General features: G+C 30.5%; 1 protein-coding gene across 2 annotated transcripts in view; it reads left to right on the forward strand.

The window, feature by feature from the left end:
• The window catches only part of LOC136092343 (uncharacterized), a 17,329-nt gene extending 8,194 nt beyond the window's left edge, over window positions 1–9,135 (forward strand). For both annotated transcript variants that reach the window (XM_065820351.1, XM_065820350.1), the window contains one exon: window positions 4,984–9,135. In XM_065820351.1, coding sequence (XP_065676423.1) covers window positions 4,984–8,618 — 3,635 coding nt within the window. In that variant the 3' untranslated portion in view covers window positions 8,619–9,135. The remainder of the gene's footprint in view (window positions 1–4,983) is intronic.
• The last annotated feature ends 9,109 nt before the right edge of the window (window positions 9,136–18,244 follow it).

Consider the following 18,244-nt stretch of genomic DNA (forward strand, 5'->3'; position numbering starts at 1 on the left):
ATCAATTTTTTCATCTTGTCTATTCCAATTTTCTTTCAACAAGTTTAACCCATGTTTTCATTTGCTTATGTGACACTTTTATGAAAGTTGCAACACTTTGCAAATGGTTGAAAAATGAAACAGCATGAATACAGCCGCTGGTTGTTAAGAAGTTAAGAACATGACCATGTCACCGAACATGTACACGGTGGTCTGCATCTTTCGCAATCATTTGTTGCATTCCATTGTACTGACCATGATAGTTTGAAGTACCATCAGTGCTATCCGAAAAACAGCTTTGTAAATCAAAACCACGCTGCTCTAGTATCCAATTTATAAGATCAAATAATCATCGTCCAGTACCGTCGCAAAGTACATTAGTATTACTAATGTACTCTTCAAATTTAGCTAATCTTCTCCACCAACTTGTGCATGTATTAATGCTTATGTACTTTGTGAACTCAAAGCAATATCTCCTTGACATTGGAGTTGTACTGAAAAAAACTGTGTGATTAATTTGCACTTCTTTGTAAAATACTTTTCTCTGTCTGCAGTTTTTCTCTCGTTTATGTGCTAAAGATTTTGACATGATGGTATGCAGCCTAACTGATTGAATAAATTAAAAATGCCAGGTTGATTGAATATAATAAAAAATGACAAATTAATTTACAAATATAAAATTAAAATTAAAATCCAAACTAAAGTTATATTTTTTTGTTTGAAAGTAAAAAAAAGTTTTGAACTGTTTTGAACATTTCTAGAGTTGTTAAAATTTACTCAGTGCACAGTGGGCCAGATTTCACTTTTACTGAACAAAACTAATAACTCGTCATTTAATAAAAATTGAAGGACCATTTTTGCACAGTTTACTAATTTAAGAGTCGCAATTTCAATGGTGACGTTAGTTTTATTTTTGGGTTGCTATGCATATCTAAATTGCTTTGCAATCACATATTTTATTAACCATAATAAATATAAACTGGACAAAAAAAAAACTTTATTGGATTACTCCAATAAGTTCCCATAACCAAATTTTAATATTCTATCATAGATTTTCTAATATAGCTTCCTCTGCATTAGTAAATACTTGATTTACAGAATAATTGGTGGAAAAATTATCGCTTTTTGATATTCTATTATTTCTGAACATTTTTAATCCGTAGGCAAACGTACTTTTAGATAACCCAAATACACATGCAGCCTCTCTTGATTTCATTGTTTAATCAAAAACATTTTTTACTGCAGTTTTTAAATTTTCTTCGTTTATAAATCTATTATATTTCTTTTTATAATTGTGCACCATTTTTAAAATTTGTGTAATTTTGTTTGAAAAATAAGTTAACGTGCCCCATGAAAATTGTCCAATGCTGCCTCCACCATGATCTCAGGAAACGTTCCACATAATTTTTGTAAAGAATTTATATTTTTGTTGCTAAATTTATTATTTACATTGCAGAACATATCGCTTTCACTGAAAGTGTAAAAAAAATCATTGGGGAGTGTAAGTTTGATTGTAAATCCTAACGCCTAAAAATTAAAAAAATTAGAAAAACTATCAAAAATCATAAAACGTTTTTAGAGAAGCTCTCTAGCCGCCTTCGTGAAAAAAAAACCTGTTGCGCTTATGTGTGAAAATATTTCCAATGGACCTATATATTTAACTTTGTTGACAAGTTTGTATTTTTTGAATATTTTGCATTGTCCAAAACTTCCCCTGTCCTAAATACCTCCTCCCCTACATAAACAATAAAAATATTAACGCAACTTTTCAAATTTCTTTTATAAAAACATACTACTTAAAATAATATTCAATGACAGAGTTTTTTTAAGTTAAATAGTATAGTTAAATAGTAGTAATGCCGTTCAACCCTTATCATCAGTGTAATTTAAATTTTAACCCTCATTCTCCTAAATATCGAAATTGTTTAACGGGCATGTTAAAAAAGTCTCCGCTGGCATTTTTTGCATGCGTGCAGCAGTGGCTTGGCCACATACTGTTATAAGTAACAATAGTTAACAGTAGGAAATATTTGCGTCACGTGGAAATACTTTTATATGATCACACATCAAAATGATAACTGTCTCGTCTATCCAATTAAATAAAAAAAGTTTATTATGTAAATTATTGTGATTAATATATTTTACAATTTGTTAAAAAGTATTCTATAAATTCAATTACTTTTCTATAACTCAATTCAATTACCCTTCTATAACTCAATTCAATTACCATTCTATAACTCAATTCAATTACCCTTCTATAACTCAATTCAATTACCCTCTACAACTCAATTCAATTACCCATCTATAACTCAATTCAATTACCCATCTATAAATCAATTCATTTACCCTTCTATAACTTAATTTAATTACCCTCTAGAACTCAATTCAATTACCCTTCTATAACTCAATTAAGTTACCCTTCTATAACTCCTGTTAGATTTAAATGATTATTCTAGAATTTGTAAAAAAATTCAAATAACGAAAAATACCAAAACAAAGTTGTGAGACAAAAAAAACTTGAGTTCCAAAAAAATTTAGAAAATTATTTCTTTTGGAGAATAAAAAATTCTAATTGTATTATATTTAGATTAATTATAATTTTATTAACTTATATATGCGCAGTGGTAGCGCACTTTCCCCCGGATCAAATGTTCCGTTGTTCAAACGCCACCTCTGGGCTAGTTTTGTGACATCGGTTAGGAAGGAGGCGTGAACTTCTTATTAAATGGTCATTCGCGGTGCTCTGTGATAAGACCGTTGGGACTTCTTGGGGCATCTAAATAAAATTTAAAAAAAAATTAAAAATTGTAAGGAGTCGCGATTGCTAGTAAGCAATCGCTGCTCCTTACAATTTTTTTTATTTTTTGAGCTATGTTATGAATGTTAACATTCTCAAATTCAAGCTATAAATGATTTATGATATAACCTACAACACAAAGAAATCTTGTTTTACTTTACAAGGTTCATGTTAGTGTATCTAGAGATGTGGCTAGGTACCCCTATATGGGGGGGGGGCAAATTTTTGGGCCCATATGCAAATTTAGGGACCCTTTTTGCAAATTTTCGGTTTTTTTTTTTATGGTAATACCTTGTGGAAAAGTTTTTAAAATTTTGAGGCTCTATTGGCTGGTTTTGGGAGAAAGGGGGGCTCCGACCTACTAGAAACCAGCACTGAGTATATTACATATTGCATTTTTACAAAAACATTAATTTTGAAGTCAAAGTTTTTAAACAAATAAATAAAAAATAAATAAAAAGCTACTATTAAACAAAACTTGCATATCTATTAAAATATTTTCAAACAAAAGACATTAACTACAAAAATATTTCCAAAAAGTTAGTGTTTTACGGGTAATAAAATGTTTACTGAAGCTAAAATGTAGGTTTATCTTATATATATATATATATATATATATATATATATATATATATATATATATATATATATATATATATATATATATTTATGTATGTATGTATATATATGTATATATATGTATATATATATATATGTATATATATGTATATATATATATATATACATACCGTTGGAATAAATTAGCGCATGATGTAAATAACGGACCTACAGTAAACTCTTTTAAAAGTATTTTTATGATGCTAATTCGCTGCAGCCAAATATCAATCGTTGACATATGAAAGCCTGGTGTTACTTTCCTTTATCAATATTAAACATTCATTTGTGGCAGGATAGCTTAGTTAGTTAGAGCATCAATCGAAAAAGTTAAATGTGCTGATGTGCGGTACAAGCTTAAATCCTGCCACCGCCAACTCAGCGCTTTAGTAGTACTATGTACGCAAAAATATTGGTCAATAACAGACGCTTCTTTAAATTAGTCTTAATGACTATTTGTTGCTGTCCCTATGCTAAGCTAACAATATCTCCGGATATAAGAGCATTGTATATAAAAGTATAGTCTAAAAATTCAAATTTAAAAAAAAATTGATCATTGTAATAAATAAAAATGTAAAATCTCTTAGTTGTCAGCTGCAGTACCACTAGATGGAAGATCTTGCTTTGCATGCTTTCGGACACCAAACTCTCAGTTTGGTTTTATGCTATAAAACTAATAGCACCACGATCACGGGAAAATACTGCTGCCCAGAAAAATAAGTTCTATAGAATTTCTATAAACTTTTGAAACATATTACTTATGAAAATTCTATAGAACTTCTATAGAATGACTATTAATTTCTATAGAACTTGCTTTAAATCGTTTTTTTTATATTAATAAACTTGTCGAAAAATGTTCTATAGGAATTTCTATAGAATTTAAAAGAGATTTCATAGAAGTTCTGTAGAATTTCTATAGGCCATACCCAGGAAAAAAGGTTCTATAGAATTTCTATAAACATATGGTCTATAGAAATTCTATAGAATTCTATAAAATTTCTATAGAATGTCTATTAATTTCTATAGAAATTGCTATAAAACTTTATTTACTATAAAATAAAATGTAGAAAAAAAAGTTCTATTGGAATTTCTATAGAAATTAACAGAGATTAGATAGAAATTTTATAGAATTCTATAGAATTTCTATAGACCATATGTCCCAAAAGTATATAGAAATTCTATAAAACTTTTTTTCCTGGATAAGTTTCAAAAGTTTATAGAAATTAAATAGAACATTTTTTCCAGGGGGCTCTAAAGCCGTTGCATTACCTTTGACTAAACATTAACTCGTGATGATCATATGACTTGTCTTATTGATGAAAGAGAATTTTTTGCAAAGCAAATGATGATAACAAAATCGTAATCAATCTGAATATGCAGTTTTTTTCCAATGAGTTCTCCGAACATAACCTTAAATATTTTATTTATAAATAATTATTATATATATATATATATATATATATATGAATATATATATATATATATATATATATATATATATATATATATATATATATATATATATATATATATATATATATATATATATATATATATATGTATATATATATAAGTGTTCTTTTTATCTTAAGTGCTTACTGTACATTCAATATTTGGCGTTCAACCTTCTGCAGATATGCTCTTTATGCGAGAAAAAGAACTTTCGAAAATTCATCAATATTTTAACGAATTACAAGGTAATAGAAAATCAACTTTAGTATTATACGGAATGTCTGGTGCCGGTAAGACACAACTTACTAGAAAATATTGTGAAATTCATCATGACTCTTATGAACATATTGTTTGGATAGATGCAGGATTTGGAAAGTTACATACTTCAATGATTAATCTTTATGAACTATTAGGATTCGTTGTTCAAGATTCTCAAGGCAATTCTTTAAATATAGAGGTGATTGTTGAGAAAATTCACAACTATTATAAAAATGAAAAAACTCTGTATATTTTAGACAATGTCGACGATGAAAGCGTTCGAGATTTGGAAATGTTCATTTCAAAGAAACCAAATTCATTTACATTAATCACAACTCAATGGAGAGTGTGGTCAAATAAAGTAAATCAAATGTTAATCGATGTTTTTTCTTCTGAAGATGCATTCAAGTACGTAAAAAATAACGAAAAAGAAAACACCGACGAAAATATAAAAAACCTAATTAAAGAACTTAGTTATCATCCATTCGCTATTACTCAAGCAATAAAGTATATGAAGATGCATAAAATTTCCATAGAAAAATACATAGATCGATATAAATCAAAACCCTTAGAAATATTTGGTGATGATAACTTTCCAACAGAAGAGGAATCAATGTCTGCAATAAAAGCAATCAATTTAGTGTTAATAAAATTAGAAAAAAAAAATATTATTCCATTAAAATTACTCAACTGTTTATCTTATTGTAATGGTCAAAACATAAATAAACAATTTATAATTCATATCTTAAAACAAATGTCAATAAATGAAGAATATTTAATAGATGAAGCCGTTAGATTACTATTAAGTTATTCTTTACTAGATCGCTTGGATGATGAAAAATATTCAATGCACGAACTGACACAGTTGTCGTGTAGATATTTTCAAAAAAAAAACTCAACTACAAATGATTATTTTGATCTAATCGAAAAATATTTTCAGTTTGGATTGAACGAAGTAAATGATCACGTTGATTACGGAAAACATTTTGTTTTTCATTTTCTTTACATGTTTCGTATTAACAAAAAAAGAATGTCGAAAACCTTCCATCAGATGACGACATCCATTAAAACTCTATTAGTATGTAAAGGTTTATGTCAAGAAACAATTGAAATATTAAAAGCTATTCAAGAATTTAATGCAGAAACATATCAAGAGAATAATAAATTCACATTTGAAACAAAACATAATATCGCAAGCTGCTTCAACGATATGGGAAAATATAACGAAGCTTTAGAAATTTATTATTCTCTTGATAAAATACGTACTGAAATTTTAGGTATCAACCATCCAGATACAATGTCAACAAAAAGTAATATCGCAAACTGTTTGAACGATATGGGAAAATATAACGAAGCTTTAGAAATTTATTATTCTCTTGATAAAATACGTACTGAAATTTTAGGTATCAACCATCCAGATACAATGTCAACAAAAAGTAATATCGCAAACTGTTTGAACGATATGGGAAAATATAACGAAGCTTTAGAAATTTATTATTCTGTTGATAAAATACGTACTGAAGTTTTAGGTATCAACCATCCAGATACAATGTCAACAAAAAGTAATATCGCAAACTGTTTGAACGATATGGGAAAATATAACGAAGCTTTAGAAATTTATTATTCTGTTGATAAAATACGAACTGAAATTTTAGGTATCAACCATCCAGATACAATGTCAACAAAAAGTAATATCGCAAACTGTTTGAACGATATGGAAAAATATAACGAAGCTTTAGAAATTTATTATTCTGTTGATAAAATACGTACTGAAGTTTTAGGTATCAACCATCCAGATACAATGTCAACAAAATGTAATATCGCAAACTGTTTGAACGATATGGGAAAATATAAAGAAGCTTTAGAAATTTATTATTCTGTTGATAAAATACGTACTGAAGTTTTAGGTATCAACCATCCAGATACAATGTCAACAAAATGTAATATCGCAAACTGTTTGAACGATATGGGAAAATATAACGAAGCTTTAGAAATTTATTATTCTGTTGATAAAATACGTACTGAAGATTTAGGTATCAACCATCCAGATACAATTTCAACAAAAAGTAATATCGCAAACTGTTTGAACGATATGGGAAAATATAACGAAGCTTTAGAAATTTATTATTCTGTTGATAAAATACGTACTGAAGTTTTAGGTATCAACCATCCAGATACAATGTCAACAAAATGTAATATCGCAAACTGTTTGAACGATATGGGAAAATATAACGAAGCTTTAGAAATTTATTATTCTGTTGATAAAATACGTACTGAAGTTTTAGGTATCAACCATCCAGATACAATGTCAACAAAATGTAATATCGCAAACTGTTTGAACGATATGGGAAAATATAACGAAGCTTTAGAAATTTATTATTCTGTTGATAAAATACGTACTGAAGTTTTAGGTATCAACCATCCAGATACCATGTCAACAAAATGTAATATCGCAAACTGTTTGAACGATATGGGAAAATATAACGAAGCTTTAGAAATTTATTATTCTGTTGATAAAATACGTACTGAAGTTTTAGGTATCAACCATCCAGATACCATGTCAACAAAATGTAATATCGCAAACTGTTTGAACGATATGGGAAAATATAACGAAGCTTTAGAAATTTATTATTCTGTTGATAAAATACGAACTGAAATTTTAGGTATCAACCATCCAGATACAATGTCAACAAAAAGTAATATCGCAAACTGTTTGAACGATATGGGAAAATATAACGAAGCTTTAGAAATTTATTATTCTGTTGATAAAATACGTACTGAAGTTTTAGGTATCAACCATCCAGATACAATGTCAACAAAATGTAATATCGCAAACTGTTTGAACGATATGGGAAAATATAACGAAGCTTTAGAAATTTATTATTCTGTTGATAAAATACGTACTGAAGTTTTAGGTATCAACCATCCAGATACAATGTCAACAAAAAGTAATATCGCAAACTGTTTGAACGATATGGGAAAATATAACGAAGCTTTAGAAATTTATTATTCTGTTGATAAAATACGTACTGAAGTTTTAGGTATCAACCATCCAGATACAATGTCAACAAAATGTAATATCGCAAACTGTTTGAACGATATGGGAAAATATAAAGAAGCTTTAGAAATTTATTATTCTGTTGATAAAATACGTACTGAAGTTTTAGGTATCAACCATCCAGATACAATGTCAACAAAATGTAATATCGCAAACTGTTTGAACGATATGGGAAAATATAACGAAGCTTTAGAAATTTATTATTCTGTTGATAAAATACGTACTGAAGTTTTAGGTATCAACCATCCAGATACCATGTCAACAAAATGTAATATCGCAAACTGTTTGAACGATATGGGAAAATATAACGAAGCTTTAGAAATTTATTATTCTGTTGATAAAATACGTACTGAAGTTTTAGGTATCAACCATCCAGATACAATGTCAACAAAATGTAATATCGCAAACTGTTTGAACGATATGGGAAAATACAACGAAGCTTTAGAAATTTCATATTGATAAAATACGTACTGAAATTTTAGCTATCAACCATCCAGATACAATGTCAACAAAAAGTAATATCGCAAACTGTTTGAACGATATGGAAAAATATAACGAAGCTTTAGAAATTCATTATTCTGTTGATAAAATACGATCTGAAATTTTAGGTATCAACCATCCTGCTACAATGTCAACAAAAGATAGTATCGCAAACTGTTTGAACGTTATGGGAAAATATAACGAAGCTTCAGAAATTTATTATTCTGTTGATAAAATACTTACTGAAATTTTAGATATCAACCATTTTGCCACAATGAGAACAAATCATAATATCGCAACCTGTTTGAACGATTTGGGAAAATATAACGAAGCTTTAGAAATTTATTATTCTGTTTATAAAATACAAACTGAATTTTTAGGTATCAACCATCCAGATACAATGAGAACAAAAAATAATACCGCAGGTTGTTTAATAAGACTTTTATTCAATAATTTATTGCAATAGGGTAATTAAATGTTTTAAACAAGCTCTTAATTTTATTGGTTATTATTTTAATTAGTTAGTAAATATAATATATATATATATATATATATATATATATATATATATATATATATATATATAAATATATATATATATATATATATATATATATATATATATATATATATATATATATATATATATATATATATATATATATATGTATATATATATATATATATATATATTTATATATATATATATTTATATATAATTATATATATTTATATATAATTATATATATTTATATATATATATATATATATATATATATTTTCTGTAATTCACGTCCCCAAGGCCAAGAAGGTCACTGCAGACGAGGAGGCTACTTGTGATTATAACCCTCTCCCAACTCTATAACTCCGAAACACGAACATAGACGAACAAGGCCGCTGCGCGGGGAAACAAGTTGAGCGCGATACTACCATGTGGTGGGAGCAGGCCCGCCGAGAGCCATAAATTTTAGACGCTGCAAGAGATATTTTTGGGCCCTTTACCCATAATTCTAATATTTTAAACTATTACTGTATGCTTTTGCTGAATCAATTGTGGTTTAATTCCACATTGGTTTTTGAAATCTGCAATTGTTCACAATGAGGATGCAATCTTGCATTACAGTTTTATTTCTAGCTACAATTATTTCATTTACTAAAGAATATTAATTTAAAGAATAATTATTAACCGTTTTGAATTATTGTTTTTTTTTTTTTATGTAATTAGTTTTTCTTTCATTATTGGATTAGAGGATATTTCTGAAATAAAAATTCAGACTATTTGTTAAGTTTCAACCATGTTTAATAATACAATAATCAATCTCAACAAATATACAAGTACTAATAAAAACAGAATTTTAACAAATAGTTTATTCCAAGAATGGTTCATTTACAAAACAAAGGTGCTTTTCTTGCTTTTTTTGAAGCGAAATTTCGAATAATTTTGTCAAAATCAATTGACCTAGATATTGAAGATTCGAGACTCGACATTGCCAAATCCACTAACCGTCCTTGAAGCATTGCAGTTCTTAAAAAGTTTTTAATCAGTTTTAGTTTGCTGAATGAGCTTTCGGCGGATGCAACTGTAGCAGGAATTGTTAAGAATATTCTCAAGCATACACAAATATTTGGACATAGGCCATGTAAATTAGTTCGACTAATCGAATTTAGGAGTTTAAAGGGGCTTAATTGATTTGATCCAAAATTTGCATAATGTATAGATTTTAACTGTTTTATTTCTATTACAATATCTTCGCTAACATCTGCTGAATACTCTTCACTTAATAATTTTGCTTTCATTTTCAATGTATCCAAATCAATATTGAGATAATTTCACATGAAGCTAAACTTATCTGAAATGCTCTGTGCTGCTTTGAATCTTACAGTAAGGCCACCAATAACACTATCTAATACCACATAGAAAATAAATCTTCTAAAGCATGATTCCTCCACGGTCTCATCTTCATTTAAATCTGTAAACCCTTGATCCTCTGGCTCGCCAACAACTCTGGCTCTTTTGCGATTTGCACCACCACGTCCTCTTGATAGTTTGACTTCTATATCCAAATTCATTGCAACATTCTTTGATTCTGACCAGATATCTTTCCATTTATCCCGAAGCTCAAGAAGTTGTCTCAGTAAGTGGTTTATGCTGTCCACTTCCACATCTAAAGTTGCATTTCTTGCTTGAACAACTTTGTTGCAAAAATCAATCGGAACAAGAATTTTGTACCATATTGATGACATTATTATGCAGGAAAATGAATTAATATAAGGCACCTTCTACTTCAGTTCTTGTTTTAGAAGTCAAATTTAATTCTAAAAGCTCTTCCAATGACAATTTAATCCCAGAAAGTTGTGCTGCAAAAGGTTTGACACTTTCAACACGATCTGACCACCTTGTATGTGACATTCCTTTTAGTGAGCAATTGATGTGTTTAGATAATATCTCCCATCGTTTTGGACTTGAGCTGAACAAATTATATACTGTTCGAATCGTTCCAATAAATGTTACAGCTTCAGGAATACATTCTGCCGCATCGTTTCCTACAAGATTAAGTGTGTGACATCCACAAGGGGAAAATAGTGCTAATGGACATAACTGAAGTATTTTGGCTTGCACATCATTGTATTTTCCAGCCATATTTGATCCATTGTCATATGCTTGTGCCCTGCAATCTGAGAGAGGAATGGAGTTATGTTGAAATGTTTCCACTACCATTTGAGATAATTCATCCCCAGTTTTATTGTTGCAATCTACATATGTTAGAAATCGTTCAACAATTTCATATTGCCAATCTTTTAATATTACAGATCGTAATATGAATGTTGTTTGCTCTGTATGTGACGAATCTCGTGTTGCATCGACCATTATTGATAAATACTTAGCAGATCTTCTTTCTTGTAAAATATGCTGTCGCACCAATTCTGAGCATTCTGCAATGACTTCATTTTGAGTATCAGCTGATAGATAATGAACTTGAAGTCTTTTGCCTTTTCGCTGAGATTCTTCCACTGATAATACATGCTCTTTAAGTATAGGGTCCTAATGTGAAAGTAACTCTATAAGACCCAAAAAGTTGCCATTATCTACATCTCCAATTCGCTGGGAGGATCCCCGAAAAGCCAATCCACGTTCACCCAAAAATAGGATAACATCTAATATTCTTTTAATAATATTGGACCATTTCGTTGATTGCAATTTAATCGAGCTTTCCAAGTAAGTTTCAATACCCTTTCCAAATAAAAAACGTCTTTCTAATTCTCGCCAAGCTAGCTAACATTCTCTGTGGACATTACTCCTCTCATGCTCTGGAATCCTGTTACACAACTTTCGCCATTTACCAGTTGCTGCATATCCACCTGGTGAAGCCAATACTGATCGCGAACTTAAATTTCTCTCAGTAATAGAGCTTTTGGAAATATTACCAGAAAATAATCGACATGGAAAGCAAAATAATGCCTGTTTATGTTGACTCCAAACCAGCCAGTCTCTTTTATGAACTTTACCGTTGACATTCTTAAAATTTAAAATTGTCTGAGGAAAAGCCTGATTGTTAATATCTTTGGGCAATATGTTAGGAAAATCGACATGGTCATTTGTGACATACTTTTCTATCTCAGATTGAGAGGGAATTTCACTCAAAAGATTACCAATATCAAGTAGGACCTGACCACAATTAGAAGCAGAAAGGCTTACAGTCTCAATCCCATTTGAATCATCTTCATTATCTTCAAACGTTTCAATTTTTTCCCCATCAAAACAGTCAGTTAAAGCATCGCTTATTTTATCTACATCATTTGCTTTAGAAACAGTGTCTTCTTGTTCATTATCATTGAGATTTGATGCAGTGACTCCAACGTCAAAAAGCGTCCGCATACCCTTTTTTTCATTCATAATATGTTTTTGTCTTTCTTTCCTTTTTTGACATCCTGACTTGTGAAGAGGCAGCATCGTTTATGATAAAATTGTAAAAATGTCATGCTATTAAATACAAAATATAAAGAAGAATAGAGTATTCCAAAAATTTGCAATTAATTATAAGACTTTATAATATTGCTTTACAGGTTATATTTTAATTTAAGTCAATTATAATTATTACCTAATTTAATCAAGGTTTTGATTAACTATTATAAATAAAAATCGTTACCGTTAGCAATATCAAAAAGCAGTAACACTACACAATATTGGAAGAAAATAATTATTAGCAAAACCTTGAATGTACTTTTAAATTGAAAAGGAGAAATGACTAAAATTTATCAGCTGCACATTGAACTTATAGGAACAATAGGAATGAATTTGAAAAAGAGAAAAGACCCGACTGAAAAATTCTAAAGAGAATCTAACTAGAATTCTAAATTCTAAATAGAATAGAAAAGAATTCTAAATTCTAAATAGAAATTGTAAGTTACAATTAATAATGGGAAAATAACGAGAATAAATAGAGGTTAGTATGGAGACATTTCAACCTAGATTCGAGCTAGATTGCTGCAGACAGAAACTAGTTAGTTTCTAGCTGTCAAGCTCTAGTTAGATTCTCTTTAGAATTTTTCAGTGGGACCAAAATATGGCGATCTTATAAGTGTATAAATATCTTTTTCTAAATGTGCAAAATATGTGTTTTATAAGTATGTCACTAATAAATTTTTGTAATCATTATTGAAATTATATGAAAAAAAAATTGTTCTATGGGCCCTGGAGCCGTGCACCGCCTGTACCCCCCTTTCAGTGGGCCTGGGTGGGAGTTGAACTCGCGATATATATATATATATATATATATATATATATATATATATATATATATATATATATATATATATATATATATATATATATATATATATATATATATATATATCGGGTTATATATATATATCTATATCTATCTATATATATATATATATATATATAATTGATTTTTTGACGAGATTAAAAAAAAAAATATATATATATATATATATTTATATATATATATATAATTGATTTTTTGACGAGATTAAAAAAATAACTACATGATTTTTACTACTAAAAGTTTCATGCGTTTAGCAATCCATCAAGTAAAAAAAACATTGTTTTTTTCGTTAAAAAATATACTCAATAAACATCGTGGCGTTCAAAAACTTAATAAACCTTATAAAGTTTAAAAAAGTACACAGCGAATTTCAGAATAAATCAAAAAGAAGCATATTAAATATAAAAAGCAACCCGAACGTTTTATTATTCGCAGACAAAACAAATAATATTTATCAAATTTCCACTCAGGAACACATTAAACTTCTCAACGAAAACATCACAAAAGCGTATAAAAAAGCCCCACAGAAACTCGAAAAGTCTATTAACCTCGAAGCTAAAAATATTGCAAAAACACTCAACTTAAGCAAACGAATAAAAATAATCGCAAAGTCTTAAGCTTTTATTACACTTAAAGACCACAAAGACTCGTTTCAAAGCAATAAAAACTGCCGTCTATTGAACCCTGCCAAAAGTGAGCTTGGTCACATAAGCAAAAAATACATTGATACTATAAATAAAAAAGTTAGAACTGTATTAAGTTTAAACCAATGGAAAAATATCACTGATGCAATCAAAATTTTAAAAACGAAACATGAAGAAAAACTTAGCACACGACTGCTTTGATGTCACAATGGGTTGTTTTGACGGTGCAGAAGTTTGTGAACTGGTGGGGCTATATATATTAGACTCACTATATAAAATGATAAATAAAGAAGACGTTGGACTATATCATGACAATGGTCTGATGATACTTCGTAAAAAAACTGGATCACAAATTGATAGAATACGAAAAAACATAATTAAAGTTATAAAAACGATCGGTTTTAAAATAGAGATCCAAACAAACCTACCCGCAGTCAACTTCTTAGATGTATCCTTTAACTTAGAAAAAAGCTCCTACCAACCTTTTAAAAAACCAAATGATTATCTACGTTACATCCACTCTGAATCCAACCACCCTCCGCAAATAATAAAGCAAATCCCCATCTCTATCAACAACAGATTATCACAAAATTCCTCGAATGAAAAAACATTTAATTTATCTATACCAGAATAAGAAGATGAACCAAAAAGAAATGGCTTCACTAATTTTAATTTAAAGTATAACCCCCAAAAAAGAGAAAAAAAGACAAGAAAAAGAACTGTAATATGGTTTAACCCCCCCTTACAGTAAAAGCGTCTCGACCAATGTCGGACATATCTTCCTAAACTTAATCGACAAACACTTTCCAACATCCCACCCCCTAAGTAAACTATTCAAATGAAACTCCATCAAAGTGAGTTACAGCTGCACAAAAAATATCAAAAGTATAATAAAAAGCCACAACAAGAAAATTAGTTCAGAAAGACCAAAAGAATACCCACCCTGCAATTTTATAAAGAAAGAAAACTGCCCTATAATAGGAAAATGTAGAGCCTCTAATGTTATTTATAAATGTATAGTATCCCTCCCTAACACCCCAGAAAAAGTATATATTGGCCTAGCAGAAGGTGAATGGAAGAAAAGATGGGCTAACCACAAACACTCATTCACAAATAAAAAGATGAAAAATTCAACCACCCTTTCAAAGTATATATGGCAGATAAAAGAAAACTTAAAAATAACACCAAAATTAACTTGGTCAATAATTAAACAAGTCCCCGCCTACAGCAACGTAACAAAAAAATGTTTGCTTTGCCTTCATGAAAAAATTTGGATAATATCATACGAAGGAAAGCAAAAATAATTAAATAAAAAAACAGAAATTATTGCTAAGTGCCGTCACGAAAACAAGTTCTTGCTTGACAACCACGAGCCCAAAAATTAAAAAACCAAACCACCCTCGCAAATAGTTATAGTTTTATAATTGTTTTTGAACGCCACGATGTTTATTGAGTATATTTTTTAACGAAAAAAACAATGAATTTTTTACCTAATGATTGCTATACGCATAAAACTTTTAGTAGTAAAAGTCATGTAGTTATTTTTTTAACCTCGTCAAAAAATCAATTATATAGCTCTGATATCATTCATCGAGCACTCTTGCTGAATATATGCTCACAGCAAAATTAAATTTTTTTATGCATATATATATATATATATATATATATATATATATATATATATATATATATCATTTATATATATATCATCAGTCAGATCAGGTTATCCTGCTACTGGTAACATGTAACCCAGAACAATCTGCTTCATGTCCTGCTGCCTTGAAGGATACGCCTTTTTAGGCAAAGGCTAGGAGATGTCAACTCCGATTTAAAACACCCCCTGCCTTGGGGCTCTTGGTTGAGTAAAGGCTAGGGATGGTGTCTCGAAAAAAATACTCATCTTGGGCAGATGTTAAATGCACCCAGCTGCTGTCTTGTAGAAGGCCTCCTAGGCAAAGACTTAAGGGGTAAACAGATTCTATCTGTTGACCAGCCTCGCACCCCTTCTTCATCTATTAGGCTGGCGCAGATGTATTTTAATACATTGGTTCCAGTTTAGGATGTTGAATGCTAGATCTTCTTGACTCAATGCATGGGTTTTGCTTGTGTCTCTGTTTTTGTGACTAGGCAACTCATTCTATTATCTCCTAATGAGGGTAAAGCTCTAAAACTCAGTTTTATGGTTCTTAGGCCGGCTGGTAGTCAGGTTTCCCGAACTCTATGACAGCTATCAGAGAGGCTGATTCCATCAACAGCTGAAAAATATCAAATTATTAACAGTGCCATGTTGCGCATGGATGGTGTCCCTGTTTATCCTTTTGGTGTGCATTGTGGAGGCCACATTTGGAGCCCTTTGTTACGGCTTAGGGTTTATTAGTAGTAATGAGGCAATTGCTTGGGCTATTAAACGGTTTTCTGAGTACTATCTATGCTTTAAGTCAAGTTCTTCAATCTAATTTAAAAATGAATAAAGTACCAAAAACTATAAAACACAAAAAACCATCATCATCACCAAGTTCTCTAAACCTATCATTCACTAATATTCGTGATCTTTGAAGTAACTTTTCTTCTATTGAGTCTTATCTCTTGCAAAGTTCACCAGACCTACTTTTTCTTCATAAGACTAATTTGAGTTCGGCTGTCTCATCTTGTGATCTTAGTGTTGATGGTTAACTTCCTCTAATTCGTAAAGACTCCAATAGTCACATGCTTGGCCTTGGCATTTAAATTCGTAAGAATTCACCCATTTGTCGTGAAACTAGGTTTGCATCCACAGACTATTCTTTTATGTGCTTTCGTTTAGCACCAATTCACTCTGTTGCCTTTCTCTTTGTTCTATATCGCTCTCCTTCATCTCAAGACTGCACACTTTTTGACGTCATTTCTGATCATATTGACCAAGCCCTCTCTCTTTATCCATCAGCTAATATAGTTGTTGTCGGTGACTTTTATGCTCACCACTCTGAATGGCTTGGCTCTAGTGTCAGTGATTCGGCAGGCATTAAAGCCCACAACTTTTGCCTTTCTCAATCCCTAACTCAAATAGTAAACATTCCAACCCGCTTTCCAGACAACCCGAATCATTTACCTTCTCTACTCGACTTTTGTCTTGTTTCTGATCCTAGTCAGTGCTCAGTTTCTCCACATTCAACCTTAGGTTCTTCTGATCACAGTTTGATCTCTCTAAAACTAAGATCTCATACTTCTTCATCACCTGAATCCCCCTATTATCGAACCTCTTACAACTACAGTAAAGCTGACTGGGATTCTTCCCGTGATTTTCTTCGTGATGGCCCTTGGGTAGAAATCTATAGTCTTCCTGTCGACAAATGTGCTTCTTATATAACTTCGTGGATTCAGACTGGCATGGAATCTTTTATTCCCTCTCGACGATTCCAGGTCAAGCCTCACTCTCCTCCATGGTTTTCTTCACACTGCGCTGCTGCGATTGCCAATCGAAACCGTTACTTCCATATTTATCAGCAAAACAATTCTCCAAAAAACAGACGTCTGTTTATTACTGCTAGAAACAATTGTAAAAAGGTTTTGTTTGACGCCAAAATCTCGTATCTCATCTCTGAAATTAGGCTCTCGTGACTTCTGAAGAATCTTTAATAATATCAATAATAAGGGCAAATCTATAATTCCACCTCTCTTGTATGGTTCAGACTTTGTCACCTCACCTAAAGACAAAGCCGAATTGTTTGCTAAAAACTTTTCATCAATATTATCTCTTGATTCCACTAGTTGCGTTCTGCCTGATATTGCCAACAAACAGGTTAATCCATTGCTTGACATTCATATCACTCCAGCATCTGTATCTAAAGTGATTTCCGGCCTAGACTCTTTTACAGCTTGTGGCCCGGATAACATACCTGTTTTTGTCTTGCAGAAGTGTTCTCTGGATCTGTCGTCTATACTCTTTAAACTATTTAACATGTGCTTATCAGAGTCTTGCTTTCCAGCCTGCTGGAAAGCGGCATCTGTTTTTCTTATCTTCAAAAATTCTGGAGAGCAATCTGATTCGTCTAACTACCGTCTCATAAGTCTTCTTCCTATCGTAAGCAAGGTTTTTGAATCTTTAATTAACAAACACTTAATTTCTCATCTTAAATCTAATAACTTACTTTCTGACCATCAATATGGATTTCGATCTTCTCGTTCTACAGCT

This window comes from Hydra vulgaris, chromosome 15 (assembly GCF_038396675.1).
Source record: "Hydra vulgaris chromosome 15, alternate assembly HydraT2T_AEP".
Classification (NCBI taxonomy): Eukaryota; Metazoa; Cnidaria; class Hydrozoa; order Anthoathecata; family Hydridae; genus Hydra; species Hydra vulgaris.